The sequence below is a fragment of the Dromiciops gliroides genome, chromosome 2 (assembly GCF_019393635.1).
Source record: "Dromiciops gliroides isolate mDroGli1 chromosome 2, mDroGli1.pri, whole genome shotgun sequence".
NCBI classification, from domain to species: Eukaryota; Metazoa; Chordata; class Mammalia; order Microbiotheria; family Microbiotheriidae; genus Dromiciops; species Dromiciops gliroides.
In genome coordinates, this window is record NC_057862.1 from 82,047,796 (window position 1) to 82,068,565 (window position 20,770).

General features: G+C 35.6%; 1 protein-coding gene across 1 annotated transcript in view; it reads right to left on the bottom strand.

The window, feature by feature from the left end:
• The window catches only part of TNKS2 (tankyrase 2), a 68,088-nt gene that overhangs the window by 19,130 nt on the left and 28,188 nt on the right, over positions 1-20,770 (bottom strand). The window contains exons 7-18 of the mRNA XM_043983500.1: positions 19,154-19,220; positions 17,195-17,381; positions 15,456-15,577; positions 14,347-14,438; positions 14,191-14,269; positions 11,695-11,866; positions 10,140-10,219; positions 7,989-8,134; positions 7,395-7,560; positions 5,842-6,061; positions 4,055-4,164; positions 3,377-3,565 (exon numbers count right to left, since the gene is read on the bottom strand). Of these exons, the coding sequence (XP_043839435.1) occupies positions 3,377-3,565; positions 4,055-4,164; positions 5,842-6,061; positions 7,395-7,560; positions 7,989-8,134; positions 10,140-10,219; positions 11,695-11,866; positions 14,191-14,269; positions 14,347-14,438; positions 15,456-15,577; positions 17,195-17,381; positions 19,154-19,220 (1,630 nt within the window). The remainder of the gene's footprint in view (positions 1-3,376; positions 3,566-4,054; positions 4,165-5,841; positions 6,062-7,394; positions 7,561-7,988; positions 8,135-10,139; positions 10,220-11,694; positions 11,867-14,190; positions 14,270-14,346; positions 14,439-15,455; positions 15,578-17,194; positions 17,382-19,153; positions 19,221-20,770) is intronic.

A 20,770-nucleotide genomic window follows, 5' to 3' on the forward strand; every position in this document is an offset into this window, starting at 1 on the left:
TCCACAATTCTTTTTTCTGGATGTGGAGAACATTTTCTATCATGAGTTCTTTGGAACTGTCTTAGATTATTGCACTGCTGAGAAGAGCCAAGTCCATCACAGTTGATCATCACACAATGTTGCTGTTACTGTGTGCAAATGTTCTCCTGCTTCTCCTCACTTCACTCTCAGCATCAGTCCACTTAAGTCTTTCCAGGTTTTTCTGAAATCTGCCTGCTCATCATTTCTTCCAGTATAACAGTATTCCATTACATTCATATACAACTTGTTCAGCCACTCCCCAATTGATGGGCATTCTCTAGATTTCCAATTCTTTGCTACCACAAAGAGAGCTGCTATAAATATTTTTGTACATGTGCGTCCTTTCCCCTTTTCTATGATCTCTTTGGGATATGGACCTAGGAGTAGTATTACTGGGCCAAAGGGTATGCACAGTCCCATAGCCCTTTGGGCATAGTTCCATATAGCTCTTCAGAATGGCTGGATCAGTTCACAACTCCAACAATGCATAGCTTCTCCAACATTTATTGTTTTCCTTTTTTGTCATATTAGCCAATCTGATAGGTGTCAGGTGGTACCTCAGAGTTATTTTAATTTGTATTTCTCTAATCAATAGTGATTTAGAGCATTTTTTCATACCGTAATAGATAACTTTGATTTCTTCATCTGAAAACTGCCCATTCATATCCTTTGTTCATTTCTCAACTGGGGAATGACTTGCATTCTTATAAATTTGATTTAGTTCCCTATAATTTAGAAATCAGGCCTTTATCATAAACACTGGCTATAAAAATTGTTTCCCAGCTTTCTGTTTCCCTTCTAATTTTGGCTGCATTGCTTCTGTTTGTACAAACCCCACTTTTTTTTTAATAACTCGTTTATTAATTTTTTTGCAGGGCAATAAGGGTTAAGTGACTTGCCCAGCGTCACAGAGCTAGTAAGTCTCAAGTGTCTGAGTCCGGATTTGAACTCAGGTCCTCCTGAATCCAGGGCCAGTGCCACCTAGCTGCCCCCTGTACAAACCCTTTTAAATTTAATGTAATCAAAATCATCCATTTTGCATTTTAAAATGTTCTCTATCTCTTGTTTGGTCATAAATTGTTCTCCTCTTCATAGAACTAAGGGGTAAACTATTCCTTCCTTTCTGAATTTACCTATTGTATCACCCTTTATGTATCTTCCAGTTTTCCCAGCAGTTTTTGTCAAATACTGAGTTCCTATCCCAGAAGCTGGAGTCTTTGGGTTTATCAAACAGTAGATTAGTATAGTCATTTACTACTGTGTCTCCTGTGCCTAACCCATTCCATTGATCTACCACTCTATTTCTTATCCAGTGTCAAATAGTTTTGATGACTAATGCTTTATAGTATAAGCTTTAGATTTGGTATGGCTAGTCCACCTTCCTGTGTATTTTTTTTCATTAGTTCCCTTGATATTCTTGACTTTTTGTTCTTCCAGATGAATTTTGTTATTATTTTTTCTAGCTCTATAAAATAATTTTTAGGTAGTCTGATTTTATATAGCACTGAATAAGTAAATTAATTTAGGTAGAATTGTCATTTTTATAATATTAGCTTGACCTACTCAAGAGCAAATGATATAAATTTGTGAAATGTAGCTCAGCATGAATACAATCTTCTTCATCTTTGTCTTCATCTACTACTACTACTACTACTACTACTACTACTACTACTACTACTACTACTACTACTACTACTACTACTACTACTACTACTACTACTGCTGCTGCTGCTGCTGCTGCTGCTGCTGCTCCTCCCCCTAAAGTGTATAGAAAATGGCACAAAAAAGATCAATATAAGGCTGAGAGATTTAATTGTATTGGTACTGCATCAAGGCAACCTCCAACCTATACTTAGTTTAATCAAACTGAATGACAATGTTACATGTTTAGGAAAATGTTCAATGCAATGTTATCATGTTTGTCTATAGAAGCAATGCAATTTTTTAGATAAAGAACATTATTTTCCAGAGATAGTCTATTTGGTTGGCCAAATGTCCTCAAATCGGGTAGTATCATAATTTCAATTAACCCCCCAACCCCGGGAATATTTAATCACCTTTTTTCTCTGAATTCTTATGGTTCAAGTAGTCTGTGCCACACAATTTGTCATTTAGTTCTGACTTACAAAAATAGGCTGTTTTCCAAATATTTCTTTTAAAGAGGTTGCTTAGAATTTAGAACTCATTTTCTTAGAGAAGCATTCATAGATTTTCAGTTGCCCACAGAAATCTATTTAATCCCAAACTTATCTATAGATAGTATTAAAACTACTATAATTGTCATTTCTAGGGAAAAATGGACCAAGTAACAACTAGATCTTCTAATCCTTGCCCTAAATGGGGAAGGGGGAATCCTCCCTATGCAAACATTGAGAGGTGTCTCATGTGTGACTTCATCAGGATAGCTGGAAGGTGGGAAGAAGGGCAATTAACATGAGCTTTGGTGGGAGTTCTTGGGGGTAGTAGATGACAGAACCTCCATTACTGAGAAAGGAAGAGGTCAGAAAGGGAGTAGGAAATTCCCCACAACTGTGGTGGCAGGGAAGGGATGGGAAAAGGAAGGAGAGATAAGGGAAATTCACTTGGAGAATAGCCAAGGAAGAAAAATGAGTGGGATTCATTTTACTTGTCTTTTGGCTTGTCTCCACAAATACACAGTAAACTGTGAGCTCCTTGAGAGAAGGGACCATACTTTTTCTATATTTTAAAAAGAATTTGGCATAGTGTTAGGCACAGAGTAGCTATTCACTAAATATATCTGCTTAAATATACCTACTAGTTTTTTCTTAACCATTTAAAACATTTTATTTCCCCCCAATTACATGTAAAAACAATTTCAACATTTTTTTTTAGTTTTGAGTTCCAAATTCTATCCCTCTCTCTCTTCCCTATCCCTTTCCTGAGTCAGTAAGTAATCCGATATAGGTTATGTAGGTGCAATCATGAAAAACATTTCCATACTTGTCATTTGATGCAAGAAAACTTGAATAAAAAGTAAAAAATTGTATGCTTTGGTCAAACGTACTAGTTTTTATCAATTATTTTCAGTATCTGGAAAATAAAAACCTAACACTGAGCTGATACTCAGATTTAGTCCATGTCGCTTTAAGGCAGACTCCTGAACTAGGAGTAAGATCTCTCTCAGAGTCCTTGTTACAGCAGTTACAACAGTCACTAGCTACCTGAAAGTTATTTAATTTCTCTGGGTCTCAGTTTCAAAAGAGATACTATAATTGTATTATCTTCCTCAGATTTGCTACAGAGAAAATGCTTTCTAATCCTCAAAGCATTCTGTAAACATAAGTTATTCTTAGAAATCCAGCTAAAGTCAGGAACAAAAGAACCAACGACTTACAGTAACTAAGTCCAATGGGGTTTGTCCTTCCTGGTTTTTCAGTGTAGGGTCAGCTCCGTGCGCCAACAACAAGGCACAAAGTTGGGTTCTTCCCTTCTGGGCTGCTTCATGCAGAGGGGTGAAAGCCCATTTATCCGTGGCGTTTACACAAGCATTATACTTAATAAGCAATGCTGCTACATCAACATGCTGTGAATGAAAATGTATGTGGCATTTATCAGTTTCTCCCATCATACTAGTTTCTCAAGGAAGAAACTACAGTTGTATGCCATTTTTATTTCTTAAATGTACTCTGAAAATTTTAGAAAGGGATGTACTCTTTTTTAACACCACAATCAAGTATTATTCATAGATTTTGGTAACCTGAGGAAACCAACTAAAACAATTATGTTACATTAATCATTTTCTAATTTTGTGCAAGGACAGATGTTGCATATGAGATATCAGTTACACTTAATTATTCATGCTATTCTAAGGTAGGAGGTCAATATAATTTGAATTTATAGCCAGGTCTCCATGAACTTTATAAATTCTCTGTGCTATCGCAGCAAGGTAGTTTAAAAAAAAAAAAGGAATAAATGATGATGCCAGAAAAAAATTTTACCTGCAGGCTACTATACTGCCACTTACTTTAAAGTTCCCATAGATTATTTTTTAGGTGTCAAAAGGACAGCTTACCCCATATGATGCTGCATTATGTAATGGAATTAGACCACCTTTGTCCTGGGCATTTACATCGGCTCCATGTTGCAAAAGATATTCTGCAACTTCTAAATTGTTGTAACCAGCTAATATAGAAAAAGAAGAGGGAAAGGGTTACATAAAAGTAAAATGTAATTACACTTCAATTTACAAAACAGATACAAGAATGAAAAATTATGTGTTAAGAAATTTCATACTGAAAATACCATTCTCTATAGTGCCAGAAACTGCTGATTGAAAAATATTTTGAGAAGAGGAAAACAAATTTCATTGGAAAAATATAGTAAGAGCATTAAACATAAAACCAAAAACCACCCAAACCTCCTTTTAATGCTCCATTGGCTATATTTTACAAACAACCTTCCAGACCACTTTAACATAATTTAAATAACATATTTAGAGATGGAAAGAAACTCAGAAGTCATCTACTCCAACACATTCGTTTTTACAGATGAGAAAACAGATCCTGAGACTAATGTCTCTTTTTGCCCATGGTCTTCCTGGTCCCGTGACCCCAAATCTACCTCACAACTGTTGGCAAAATTACAGTGAAAATATAATACTGTAGACATGCACCGGTAAAGATATGTAGTTAAAAAAAACAGAGACTGAGAAATATAAAAGCTTTAGGCAGATTAATGTATCTGTTGTGAGACTTAGGTTTTCCTCCTCTGCAGGTGACAGGATCATATGGAAGAAAACACGAAATATCTACTTTCACAAGAACTGATAGCCTCTATTTCCTGAGAGGCCTATTTAAATAGGAATCCATTTTCTTCCCTTCTTTTTTTCCCCATGGGTTTGAAACTGTCTATTTTCAACATGAAGCCTCATCTGTTATTGCCCAACTCCTACGACCTTTCCTCCCCAAATGACCTTGTATTTTGTATATATTTATATATGCAAACAGTGTCTCTCCAAATAGTTTGTAAGCTCCTTGAAAGTGAGAACTATTTCGTTTTTGTTTCTGTAATTAGACCACCTTTGTCCTGGGCATTCCAGTGCCTGGCACATAGTAGATATTTCATAAATACTTGGTTGATTAGTTTATGAAAGAAAGACAGGTGACTCAAATAACACGGTGATTTAGAAGACTCAAACACCCTGCCAAATGGAAGGGACTCCTGCAGTGTGGAAACAACTAAATCTATTAAACTTTCCCTCTAAGATGGGCAATATTAACCCCAGGTCGATTTGTGCAAATATCCTTCCAGATCCCCGAGTTCCTGAAGGCTGTCAGTGAAATACAAACTCCTGCAGGTCCTATCAAACTAGAAAGGCTTTTACTATAGGCCCAGTGATGGACTGTCTTCTATTCGAGTCTAAAGTATGGAGGAGCTTGTCAACAGGTCGACTGGAAGAGTGACAAAATTTTCAACTATAGCAATGGCTCAAAGTGGCTTTTTTGCTATTCTTCATGTACAACATTCCATCTCCCCCATCTATCTTTGCACATGCTGTCTCCATATCTGAAACTGAATCCTTCCTCACTTTTGCTTTTCAAAATCCCTGGTTTTCTTCAAAGCTCATCTTAAGGCCAACCTATATGAGGCTTTTCCCTGATTCCTTCAGGGATTTATACCTCTCTCCCTATCAAATTATTTTTTTTGGTATACAAATCTTAATAATACACACTTAGATAATAATTCTAAAAGCTTTAGAAAATGTTTTTTTGAGTATTTCAAGCTCACACAGAGGCAATAATTTATCCCAAAAGATCCTTAATGTCACCTTAATGAATCTGCAAAGTCTCTTTCACTTACCTGCTAAATGTAATGGGGTTGAATGTCGGCCCTGAGTATCCCGGCAATTTACATTATCAGGTGAGGATAACTTCTTTACTCTGGCTAGGCAGCCCTTCTTGGCTGCATCAAGCAAAGCTGCATCTCCTCTAAGCAGATCCTGGATATCTGTGTCTCCATCTTTAACAAGGTCCAAGGGAGTGTTTCCATCTCGGTTTTTCTTTGTAGGGTCTGCTCCATGCTAAACACAGGGAAATCAGACAGGCATAAAAGCTGTTGATTTTGTTGGTAAAAAAAAAAATCAACATAATGATGTCAAAGAAAAGTATCTTGCTTTTCCTCTTCGGATTCTAGCTGCTCTCTTTACTACCAAGGTGACTTTAGGCAAGTCCCCTAAACTTTGGTCTTCAGTTTCTTCATTTATAAGATGAGAAGATTGGAGGGAAGGATCTCTAATGCTCCCTTCTAGCTCTCAATCCAAGGACGAATTTATACTGTGTGATTCCACAATTAATGATTCAAATGAAGTAAAAATTTCTTATAGAATTATAGGCTTTAAAGATGGAAGAGGCATCATTTAGTCCAACAATTCCCAGCAGTTTTGACTATAAACATCATTTGATTAAAAATAAATGTCATATGGGGCAGCTAGGTGGTGTAGTGGATGAGCACTGGCCCTGGATTCTGGAGGATCTGAGTTCAAATCTGGATCAGACACTTGACACTTACCAGCTGTCACTTAACTGCGCAAGTCACTTAACCCCAATTGCCTTATCCGTCCTCAAAATAAATGTCATATGACTTCACTAAGGTACTAGTATCTGTTGATAATTCAACAATTTGAAAGATGAGGAAATTGGGGCCCATGCTGGTGGTGGTAGTAGTATTAACTCATAATTCTATATTATTTCAAGGATTGCAAAACTTTTCTCCCATAAAAACTGTGTGCAATAGTTAAAATATCATTCCCATTTAACAGAAAAAGAAACTAAGTCTGAGAGGTTAAATAGATTTGAATGCAGCATGGGAAATTTGAAATAGTTTACCTCCCTAGACATAATCAGATAATGGAGTTGGCTCTTTTTCTTAAGCAGTTTAAGTTTATTATTGCTATTGGAAATATCAAAGGCTTATAGGATCATGAAAGGGAATAGTAGGAGGAAGGGAAAAAGCGTTTATATAATGCCTACTACATGGCAGGCACTGTGCTAACCATTTTTAGAAATATCTCATTTAATTCTCATGACAACCTGAGAGACAGGTGTTGTTATTATTCCCATTTTACACTGAGGGAATTAAGGCAATCGATGGTTGCATGACTTGCCCAGAGTCACATCGGTACTAAATGTCCATGGTCAAATTTGAAATCAGGTCTCCCCAATTCTAGGTCCAGCTATCTATTCATTTTGCCACAGGAACTCTTGGATTATTTAGTCTAATCCCTGTGTTTGACAGATGAAAAAAAAAAAAGGGGGCCCAGAGTAGTGAAATGCCTTGTCCAAAGTCACAGTATATCATTAGACTAGGTTCATAAATTACATGCCATTATACACAATTTAAATACTTGACTATACCTGTAGAAGAAGTTTACAAATCTCATATTTTCCTTTTGCTGCAGCTTCATGTAAAGGTGTGAATTTCCACAAATCAGCTACATTAACCACTGCTCCATGTTTAACAAGCAATTCTGCAACTTCATAATGCCCATAAGAACATGCATTGTGCAAAGGCACGAGGCCACTGGGGGGGGGAAAAAATCCAGTCAGGGTAATAGATTGTTGGTTTTCAAGGTTTTATTATAAATAATTTGTTCAGAAAGTTGACATAAATTTATGTATAGGCAGCATAAAATTTCACAGCAACTTTAATTCTGGGATTAGTATTAAAACAGAGTATCAGATGTCTATCCTTATGGAGAAAAAATATTTCTAACATAAAACCGAAATAAAGCAGTGTTACCTACCTTGCTTTCCTTTATTATTCCAAAAAAACTATAAACACTGCAAATAAGCCTTTATAAATGCTAGGAAGAAGAACTGAAATGTAACTCTTAATACCAAGAGACAAAATTTTTTTAAAAATAAAAGAATCAGACAATTCTCATGAAATGATTTCTACTAAATTGAGGGGATAAAAAGGAAAATCCAGTCATGTTAAAAGCTCTTTACCCTTTATCTTTAGCATGCACATCAGCTCCATGTTGTAGCAGGTATTCGACCACTGACACTCTGTTGTACCCTGCTGCAAAATGAAGTGGTGTAGACTGCCGCCCTTCAATGTCTCGGCAATTGACGCTCTGAGCAGTGCACAATTTCTGTAGCATGTACCAAGAATGTTAGTTAGCACATTTTCTGAGGAAAATAAGCGGTGATTTTCCTTGTTGCTTTACTGATTTGCTAAATATTCAACTAAGTTTCTGATAACTACTCTGTTCACATTTTTATCATTATTTCCCCTTCAGTCCCAGAAAAGCTTTTATCAAAACCCTTATCTTCAAATACCAGGACTGAGTAAAGCTGATACATTTCAGAATTATTACTATTTTATGTAAATAATCTAATGAAGACATAAAATATTTCAAAAATAATTTACATTTTATTTTTTAAAAAATAAGATGTTATAAATGCGTGGTATGCCAGTATAGTGGATAGAGAACTGATTTTGGAGTCAGAAGACTTCAGTTCAAGTCTTGCCCCAGAAATAAACAAATTGAGTGCCCCTGGGCAAGATATTTAACCTCACTGTGTCCCCAGGCAACTCTCTAAGACTAAGCTGCAGAGAAGGTGAGAAGGTGCTCACCTGCACCAGGAGAGGGAGGTTCCCCCCCCCCGCCCCCCCCACTATGAGCTTCCTATACCAATTCCAGGTCCAGTCTCTTACCCTAACCCCTATACATACATACTATAGATATATTTATTATTGTTCCTCCTATTTTAAAGTATACTCTTTGTGAGTAGGACTTATTTGTAGATATACTCCCAGTATCTAGCACATAGAAGACACTTAATAAATACTTATTGATTGCTGCACATAGACAACAGACAAAGTGGTCCCAGAATTAAAAAGGAGGACTGGCTTTATTGTATTTCATAATCTAGAAAAGTATTACATAAATCCTCCAGATCCAAACTGGTATAAAAGATAACATGCAAGAAATGCATCATTGGAAAAGGAGGTAGGCTGGTTGTATAGTGAAGCCTAATAGATGGATGACTGTGTTAAGACCTAAGGAAGTCCTCTAGAACACTGAATATCTGCATGGAATAGAATCCTGTTGGTGTAGGTGTGCACAGGCTAGAACTGGACAGATGGAGGGAGCACACAGTTTGACGAGACTTTTCATGAAATTCTCTGAAGTACTGACAAACTGGAACTTGTTCAGGGAAGCTGGAGACCCCCCCCCACAAGGATCAACTGAAAAAATTGGGGGAAATTTAGTCTGAAGAGAAAACTCTCTGGGGATCTATGATAGCTGGTTTTAAGTTCTTGTGGAACAAGAAAGAGAGAAAGGTTAAAGCTCAGTATATGGAGAAAGAACTTGAAAAAAGCTGTCCCAAAGTGGGTGTCCTAGGAAGAAGTGGGTTTCCCATTAATGAAGTATTTCCAAATGGAAATAACCACAATTAAGGATATTATAGATTGGATATCTATTTAGGTTCAGGCTAGATTAGAGAATCTAGGATTCCTTCCAAAAGATTCTGTAAATATTCTTCTGAGGACTGACTCAACATACTCAAACCATGTCAGTGAATCCCCAAATACTCTTTAGATAAAACATTTGGTTAAAAACCTCCAGTTATACATTTAATTAATAGTTAGAGTCAAAGTAGGAAAGGATGAGAAAACATGGGATCTAGCTAGACCTTGTTTGGGGGACAATATTTATTACAACTTTAAAGGTCTGCTTATGTATACTGATATAAAGATCAGATTGAGGGCAAATCTTTTTCTTATGTTATTCAAAAAACCTTGCATGTAAGAGAAAGAGATGAGACACAAAGACATACCAGCAAAGAACAGAGGGGAACTATTTAAGAATTTTTTTTTCTTTTTTGAAATATGACAAATTGTGTTCTCTGGAGGGAAAATCTGGATATTCTGAACAAATTTTAAAAAACTAGTATCAAGAAAAACAAGTTTAGGGGGCAGCTAGGTGGCGAAGTAGATAGAGTACTGGCCCTGGAGTCAGGTGGACCTGAGTTCAAATCTGGCCTCAGACACTTAACACTTACTAGCTGTGTGACCCTGGGCAAGTCACTTAACCCCAATTGCCTCACTTAAAAAAAAAAAAAAGAAAGAAAAACAAGTTTATATCTTACTTTTACAGTTTCCACATCTCCAGCTTTTGCAGCTTCCAGCAACTGTCTATCTGCATCTGAATTACTCAATGGGAGCCCCTCTAAAAAAAAAGAAAAAATAGTTAATTCCTATGTAGAACATAAGAAGTATCGATCAGTTTGTGTCCTTTTTGTTTTTTTCCCCTGCCTTTCTTCCAGCATGTAGGGTTAGAGGGGACTATGCTATATGAAAATTTCAACAGTATTATTTTAAATCCCCTACATGTCTAGATATAATATGGTTATGTGAGAATAAATGATCACATCTAACTCAATAACCAAATAACCACAGACAATATGGCAAATGGAGGCCTACTGTATAACTTAAATTAATATAAATTATCATTACAAATAATTTGAAATCTCATTAAAAAGTTAAACTAGTATTTTCAAGTATGACTTCTTTCCTTCCCTCCCCATGAACAATAATACTGTGCTACCTTCTACCCCACAAAACTTTGGCATTTGAGTAAATTTCATATATGATATATGGTTAAGTTAAATGGGTCATTCTAAGCAGTCTCAGTTTAAAAATCAGTCAGTCCACAATTATGCATTATGCAACCTCCCCACATTTACTTAGATATTATGCAAGGAGAACTGGGTCAAGGACAGACCACTGATTGTTTTCGTACTGATGATGAAAGGGTCTGGTATCCAGGTAACTGCATTGTAGGGCATACAGTATATTGAGAACAGGGTGTGACTGAGAAGAACCTGTTCACCATCTTTTAACAAGTTGTTTCAAATGAACAATGGGGGTGCAACTAAGATCCTGGCAGGGCTCCCTAGCAGTAACAGAGTCAGGAATAGTACAAAGTGTTTCTAAAAGGATAAGAGACTCTCTCTGTAAACTGCATCCCATGTGAACTAAACCAAAGCCACCTGCATTTATTTCTTGTAAGAAGATCCTAAAAATGTGGAGGGTAATATTTTTCGTCTTCTTATCTTAAATCTCCTTAGGAAACTTTTTTTGAAATTCATGGCAGTGGGAAGTAATCTTGCTCTAACTGACTACTTTTCTGTCAGATATTCTAGGTGAGTAGATAACTGATCTAAATATTTAAATAGTAAAATAAGAGCTTAAATAAATAAAAGTTAATATAAATCTATTTAATGTTTCCTGAATGTTTACTAAATGGCAAGGCATTGTGCTAGGTGCTATACCTCTTATACACAAGTATATAGGACAGATATAAAACAAAGAAAGACCTTCCATTGTTTAGATTAGGATAATATTTATCAAAATTGCTGTTCCATTCAGAAATCCTAATGAGCTTTAAGGTATCAATTAAAAACTGGTCATTTACCTAAGCAATCAACTTTAAGAGGATAGACAATAACAATTCAAATTTTAATTAGCACCTAGGAAGATTTGGTCACTAAATATACCGATCTGGTTAGAGAAGAAATGGAAAACAAATTCAGGAATTGTCTTCTTTGACTACTTCTACATTTGAGCTAAAAGACACGTAGATTCATTTAAAAGACCAGATATGCTTTCTTTTTAAAGGTCATATGATAAAATATTTCATACCCTGAAGAAGTTGCTGCACATTTTCATTTCCCATTTGTAAAGCTGTGAAGCCTTGAAGAGATACAATTGAAGGGTCACATCCATAGCTCAAGAGAAGTCGGCATGTCTGCAAATGACCACAGTGTGCAGCTCTATGGAGTGAAGTCTGACCGAGATTATCTAAAGCATTAACCTTAAAAAAGCAGAAAAGATTCCACTGAGATTGCAGAGTGACATTAAAAGCCAAGAAAGAGAAGCTAATTTATTTATTTTTAATTAATTCCATGCTGCTTCTTTATTAAGTGGTCTTACATAGCCTTTAGTCCCAGCAAACTTTTTAAATCAATCTACAGCAAGATTTCATTAATGTACAAATGTTAACTATAAATAAATAATTCTCTATTTAACATTAAGATTTTCTTCTTTAACAAAAATATTTTAAACTTTGTATTGGCTTATCCAGGGTTACTATTTAATTATGTAAAGGAACATTACTAACTATATGATTTGTATTTTGGGAGGAATGGGGAGATGACTATGTAAAAGAAACAATTAAAGCTCATGAATGAACAACTAGGATATTCTGAGAAATCAGCCAACTATTTTATGCAATAGGTGGTCACAACTAGTCATAGGAAGCATGTCTCATGATCTTCAAATGAGACTACAACATAGGTTGCTTTTTATTTTCACTGGAAACTAAAAAGGAAATGTATAAAATGAAGTTTCTGTGAACTGGAAGCCTAATCCAAGGCAATTATGATAACTCTAAGTAATATTCAATACCAAGTTTCCATTAAATCATTCCCAAATGAAGACCTGAATGGGCTACCCTTTCATTCTGTATCTTCCACCAATTTAAGCATCAAATATTTTGATACTTTATTAAGCCAACTACTTTAAAAGTAACTACCAAAAAATATATATAGGATGGGGGCAGCTAGATGGCGCAGTGGATAGAGCACTGGCCCTGGAGTCAGGAGTACCTGAATTCAAATCCAGCCTCAGACACTGAACACTTACTAGCTGTGTAACACTGGGGAAGTCACTTAACCCCAATTGCCTCACTAAAAAAAAAAAAAAAAAAATATATATATATATATACACACACACACACACACACATATATATATATATATATGACAAGATGAAACAGATATAATGTCATTTAGTCAATTACAGCAGAAGAAATCTAGATTGGACTTTAGTAAGTACTTTCAAAAAATAATCTGTGGGACTTTGGAAGGCAAGGCAGAAGAGAATGAAGCACTTATTTGGGAATATTTCAATATTAGAGCAGGCAGATTTTGGGGAAAGATTTTAATACATCCTTGTTTGGGAACAGAAGGAAGTTCCAGATGGTAGTCTACTATCCCTTCTAATGTGAAGTAATGATCTGCAAACAGTACACTGCAATTTATCATTTACTGATTATTATTTTAAAAGGTTATTGGGGGGGGCAGCTAGGTGGCGCAGTGGATAGAGCACCTAGCTGTGTGACCCTAGGCAAGTCACTTAACCCCAAATGCCTCACTAAAAAAAAAAAAGGTTATTGGGACACAAATATTATTTTAAGTCTTAAAAGGACAAGAATATAGCCTTTTGTACACACATGTCTATCAAAACAAAGTTTCCTCCAAATAGATAGCTAAGAAGGCAGCTAGGTGGTGCAGTGGATAAAGTACCAGCCCTGGATTCAGGAGGACCTGAGTTCAAATCCGGGATCAGACACTTGACACTTACTAGTTATGTGACCCTGGGCAAGTCACTTAACCCTCATTCCCCCCCCCCCCCCCCCCCGCCCCAAGTCTATTAAAAAAGACAGCTAATTTAAAGTTACTGATAATGCTCCTACTGAAACCACCTTCATACCTTTTCTCATATAATTTAGGCCTCTATACCTCCCCTCTTAGACTACAATAGCCCTCTTGTCTCTTTGTCTCCCCCGGAACTTAATTTGGATAATATCATTATTATTATTATTATTTGGATAATATTATCTTAATAATCTTCTTAAGGGGGCAGCTAGGTGGCGCAGTGGATAGAGCACCGGCCCTGGAGTCAGGAAGACCTGAGTTCAAATCCAGCCTCAGACACTTGACACTTACTAGCTGTGTGACCCTGGGCAAGTCACTTAACCTCAATTGCCTCACCAAAAAACAAAAAACCCCCAATATTCTTAAGCACTGTGGGATAGTAAAAACAAATAAACAAACAAACAAACATTGGAATTAGAACCAGGAGAGGCTAGGCCAAAGTTCCACCTCCAGCATTGTAATGGCTTTTATTAAGGCTCAGCTCAGGTGCCCTCTCCTCTATAAGGCCTTGCTTGAAGCTCCTTGTCTGAATTCTCCTTCCACCCCTGAAATGACTTTGTGCTAATTTATCTGTGTATATATAGTATACTGCAGGGACTTATGGTTTCCTTGTCTTTTCAGCACTGAGCACGGTACCCAGCATTTAGAAAGTTCTTTAATATAAAATGCCTTTTGAAATCAATTTGATTGAAAGAGATACCTTTGCTTCATGCTTCACCACTACTTCAACAACATCATTATGAGCTTTTTCAGATGCCACATGCAGAGGAGTCAAGAATCTTTAGAGGAAAAAAAAAAGTCAGTGAATACACTTGCCAGAAAACTCCATTTGACGTATTTCTGAAATCAGACTTACTCTTTTGTTTTTTCATTGATGTTCGCTCCCTTTCTTAGTAACAGTTCACAGACTTGTTTTCTCTTGGGATATGGAGATGCAGCAGCACAGTGCTAAGTAATTTAAATTGCAACATAATCAAGGATTATAATTAACTACATTATTACTTAAAATGTGTTTTTAATAATACTTCCTCAAAATTTCACTCTCTATACTCTATTTGGTAGAAATGAATAAGGATAACAGTTCTTAAAAAAACCAAAATCCTAAAAAATTGTACTAGGCTGACTTTAGCTACTTGTTATTCTGGCCTGCTTTTCCTATTTCCTTCATATCTTGGGAGAATTCTTATGATAGAGATTGGCTAACACATATGGGTATGGCTAAAATGAAGAGTATGATCAACCCTCCTTTTCAGATTGTTATAATTTGTTGTATATAAAAATACAAAAGAAATAAAAAAACTTTCTTCCAAATTTGGGATGACCTATGCAAGACATCATAACTGCTTTCATAGGGAGTAAATTTTGCAGAACTTATATTCCTGGCTCTCTAACAGTGGCTGCAGACTGGGAATCTCAGAACAGGTGTCTGGCTAGTCACATCCTAGATGGTGCTAGAAATAGCTTGTCCTTTGGGGTCTGAAGCCAGAAAGAAAGGAAGGCGTTATGTGAGTATAGATTTTCTATCAGTTAAAGGTTTCTGTACTTATAAAATCCCAAGTTTTTATAAGGGGAAATTTAAAGTTAGTTTATATACTGGGCATCATGACCTGTACCCTGAAATAGATGGTATTCACACTGGTCTAAAATCTTAGAAACAAATGATTTCATGGAATTTTGATGTAAATTAATGGCTAATTCCAATAAGTAACAAAAAGGTATCAAAAAGAAGTTTCCAAATTATTTAAGTAATACTCTTATAAAACATGGCCAAGAAAGGAAATTTTTAACAATATGACAATACACTGAGCATAAATAACAACCAGCTAATATTAAATATATAAGGTTTCAAAAGCCTGGTTTTGGAGACAATGAAAGCTATACTGCAGTATGCTTAGTTCCGTATTTTAAATCACTGTTCTTAAAAAACAACAACCCTCAAACCAAAACATATATCTAAATTATTACCAATGCTGTTTCATGAGTTTGGGGATGCTTGAAATTCACTATCTCCAGAGAGAGATGTTTTTTGATTCGAGCAACATCAGCTTCTCTTGCAGCCTGCAGCAATGAATGGCCTTTGAATTCATCTAGAAGAAAACCATGTGAATTTCAAAGAAAATTATGAAACATTGTGGGCTTTTTTTAGTGAAAATATATTTTATTTTCCTTAAAATTACTTTCTAGACCATTAACAAACACCTGGAAGAAGGTTCTAAGAACATCCCCAATCCAAGAAAATAGAAGACTAATAATGGTCTGTCTCATCAATACCCTCTTTTTTTCAGGGGCCAGTTTTAATTCCAACTCAGCTCTATGGAAGCTTTCTGCTTTCAGTAGACTTGGATAACTTCAAAACAAGTTCAGTTCAGAGAATCCTGATGAAACTCTCTAAAGCATTTTTGATTAAAGAAAGAATATATCAATAATGTTTGACCTCTTCACCAACAGGCATAGAAAAAATACCTTTGCACTTTTTAATCAGTAGGTGACTTTTGGGGGAACCAGTGGACTTATCCAGGCCCTTGTTCTATGCTACCACAGGAATGAACAAAATTGACATCGATTAAGTCATTTTTACTAAAAGGTGAAGTATTCACTTTTTATTATTCACCTATAGGTGAAGAGAGCAAGGTCCACTAGTAGCTGTCCATTCTATTAATTCGTATGGGAGCAAAGAACAAGGGCTTTGACAAGTTGAGTTTCCCCCAGAAGCCATGATTAAAAAGTAGCATTTTCTTAAGGTTCACTATAATTCTATTCCAATACTATAAAATTTCAATTGGGTAAATTTTAACTTGTGAAATCACTCTCTTTTATTATTTCCTGAGCCTTAGGGGATATGTGAACATTCCAAACATATTATCTGATTTATCACCTATACTGTGCTTAAAGGTGAACATATACTTCAGTGATGAGCAATGGAAAATGAGACTTCAGGACCATTTTTAGCTATCCCAGACGTGTTAAATAATATTATAAAAATAGTTCATAGAAATGATAAAGATGTAGAGTTGGAGGAGACTTTAGAGATCCAGTCCAATTCCCTCATTTTACTGGTGTGGAAACTGAGGTCCAGAAAGTTTGAATGACTTGCCAGAGGTTGAAAAAGTATTAAGAAGCTGAGCCAGGATTCAAGCCTGCACCCTCTGACTCCAATTTTATATTAGGAATGAAAGAACTCATTGGTGTTATTTAAAACAAATTGAGGGGCAACTAGGTGGTGCAGTGGACGAGCACTGGCCCTGAATTCAAGAGGACCTAAGTTCAAATCCGGCCTCAGACACTTGGCACTTAACTAGCTGTGTGACCTTGGGCAAATCACTTAACCCTAATTGCCTCACCAAAATATAATAAAATAAACAAACAAAAAAACAAACAGAAAAACAAATTGAGGAAATTGTTTTAACCCTAAAAATCTCATCATCTTCAACATAGATACATGATTCATAAAACTCATTTGAAAAAAAGTGAATATATTTAAATATTTTCATAAACTGAGCATCAGAAGCATCATTCCTTCAAGATATTTTAGTTTTTTTGTTTCAAGGAGATGTTCCTGAGTTTTAACAGGTGCTACTATGCAAGGGAAAAATCCTAGATACCTATGATAAACGAAAATGTTCTATATATTAAAAATGTTAAAAGTGAATAATTTTAGCAAAACCACAAGCATCCTAGTTTAACATTCATCAATATATACTCACAAGCTAATCTTTCTTTTAGCTGAGGTGTGGGAGCCAAATCAATGGCACTCTTATTGTGACAATTTAGGAGGGTTGGATCTGCACCATAACTTAACAGGAGAGAACACACTTCGACTCTATTCTTAGATGCGGCTTCATGTAAAGGTGTGAACTGCCACAAATCCATCGCATTCACACAAGCACCATGCTAGAAATAAAGCACATATTTAACATTTAGTTTTAAACACAGGTTGTGGTTATTAGTACTGTAAAATATTTTTAGGGGCAGCTAGGTGGCACAGTGGATAAAGCACCAGCCCTGGATTCAGGAGTACCTGAGTTCAAATCTGGCCTCAGACACTTGACACTTACTAGCTGTGTGACCCTGGGCAAGTCACTTAACCCCCATTGCCCCGCAAAACCAAAAAAATATATATATTTTTAGCTATTTCCAAGAACTTTTAAGCTGATTACTTGAAACTGGGAACACCTTTCCATAAAAATGACATTATATAGGTTCCCATAAAGCCCTAAATGCTTAATTCAGAAAATAGCTTATACATGCCTACCCCCACCCCCCTACACTCCTCTCTCTTAAGGTTAAGAGGTCATCCCAATTCAACCTTTCACCTAATGCAGTACTCCAATACACAGCATTCCTCTATAGAGCAATTTGGCCGACAATATTCTGCTTACATGCTCCATGAGGTTATTCTGTTGTTGGATAGCTGTAGTTGTAAGAAAGTTACTCATATTAAATGAAATCTGCCTCCTTTTAAATTTCTACTCATTGTTTCTTCTGTTCTCAGGAGCAAAAAGATCAAATCACTTCCTCTTAAGTATGAGAGCCCTTGAAATTATTCTGAAGATGGATAACATGTCTCCTGTAAGTCTTCTCTTCTCCAGGCCATATGCCCCATAATATCAGTACTTTCAAACATTCCTGATATGACATCATCCATATACCTTTCTTTTGATAGGTATCAATATATGATTTAAATAAATGTGGCGTCTTAGAAAATGGCTGGGGAGGTGAGGAAAGGTACAAAAATAATTAAGTGGGAGAAAGGAATATATAAGAATCAGGGTAGGGAAGAGGTATGCAGAAACCATGAGGCTAGCCCTTTAGCCTTCAAAAGATGGGAATTTAGATGCCTACCACAGATTCTACACCCTCAGGCTAATACAATCAAAGGACTTAGAACTGGAAAAATTCTTAGTGATCATCTAATTCAACTCCTTGATTTTACAGATGAAACTGATGACCAGAAGTTATGTAACTTGCCCAAAGCCACAAAGGCAGGCAGCAACAGAGCCAAGATTTGAATCTAGATCTTGCCTCTCAACCAATGCTCTGGTCATTTTTCCACAGCTGCTCTACATAAAAGATAGGTTTAAGACACGGACTACCTTTAGTTTACAACAGTCTGGATTATTAAGTGAATAAAAACAAAAGCACATTTTTGAAAACAACAAACAAAATTTGTCAATGATTTTTAAAAACACATTGAGTTTCTTGATGTTTATGGACTTCAGTAAGGATTGCCTATGTTTTAGGAGTTCTAAAATTTGAAATATTGTCATAAATTATACATCCACAATCACAGGAAGTCAATTTTGTCTTTATATTATAAATTATAAAGTATATATATATATATATATATATATATATATATATATATATATATATATATATATATATAAAACGTATGTGTGTGAATTTGGGTAGCTCTTCTGTCCCATATTAAGTTACCATCTTAAATGTATTATAAAGAGTTTTATAAATTGTAACTGTAGGACAAGCCATGGCGCACAGTGGACAGCCTCAGAAATAGGAAGACCTAGGTTTAAGTCTTGCCTCTGACACATACTGTTTGTGAACCACTTAACCTCTCGGTGACTAAGGTAACTTTTGGAAAACACAGGCCTGGACACATAAAACACAAAAAACAAGTTTTAGAGTGATACAAAGGAACTAACCTTCACCAGAAGTTCTGTTACTTCGTAATGACCATAGGAACAGGCATTGTGTAGTGGCACCAGATCTCTAAGATTTGACAGAAATATCTGTTGTTACATATACTATTTCACACACTTATGTTAACCTCATAAATTTCTACATTACAGTTTAGCCTAAGTACCATATGTGGAAAATTTCAGAAGCAAAACTACTTTTGAATAACTAGAGACATTAAAATCAACTCATTTTGAAAGAGGGTTTACATAAAATAAATATCACATCTACTCTAAGCTAAACAGCAAAATTAAAACAAACTTATAAAAATATTTTGAAGCTATTCAGGCTTTTTCCTTGATGGCCTGAAAAAATAAAACAATTTTCTCTTTTGATATGAATCACCTTATTCTGATTAACTTAAACCATGGCTAATTAATGGTCTTAATGATTTTGAATGGCTCCAGTTGGTCCTCTCTCTGCTTGAGCAGGGTCCATCTGTAAATAGTGGTAGGCCCTCACCTCCTGCTTCCTGACTTGAATTAATAAAATTTCATACCTATCATTAAAGAAGGAAAGTTTCAAACATTAAACCCATCAAACTTATATGCAATACTGTTAGGCAAAAAGAGACCTAAATGCTACAGGACAACATGGAGGATTGCTTTCATCTTCTATCAATAGGAATATATAAGATTCACAGAAAATACAGAGGATGCTGCAAGAAGAGCCTAGAAAAACAGATTATGGAATTCTAGCCCATTGCTACCAAAACAAGTTAACATATGTAAAAGTACTTTGTAAACCGTAAAGCATTAAATGAATGCTAATATAAATAATAAAATAATAGTAACAACAACAACAATAAATATTCTTTCTACCACTGCTACAACCTCCTTGGCCAAGGATCAAAGAAGCACAATAGACTTCTGTGGAATACATAAGAAAGAACTATGTAGAAGTCAAACAAAAAAGGTTAATGATACTTCATAATCCAAAGGTTTTTCTTATCCCTCTGTCTCTACTGGTTCTATTTCCTCTTTCATTTCCTAATATGGCCACGCCCAAAGGTACAACTGGTCTCCTATCTCAAGTTTTATGTTGCACCATTCCCACACTAATTCTTTTCCAAGCATGACATGAAACTCACAGTTCTCTGAACATTTCTGTCTCTGAATCTTTGCTTATGCTATTTTTTCCTCACAAGAAATACTGTCATCTCCCCCTTGTTGCTGTTCTAAGAACTATCTTTCCCCAAGGTTAAGCTCAAAATTCAACTGTTAGTTTTCAATGATTACTGATTCAGCCGAACTTTAATGTTTCTACTTGTACTATTCACTCTTATGTACCTTTTAACGTATATATTCTAGCTCCTGAACTAGATCATAAACTCCTCTAGGGAAAATACTTTATTTTATCTCATATATTTACCACAGCCAGCACAATGCCTTGTAAATACATAGTAGACAACTTTTCATATTAAAAAAATCTTACTATGTTATAAACACTAAGAAATAAATTTGTGTAACTTCTTTATGGAACAAACTCAAAAACCAAAATAAACTACAGAAAACTTTCAATTTCATTAATGTTGAAATTGAATATTAAAATCACTCACAAGAGAAACAAAAAACAGCCTAGTG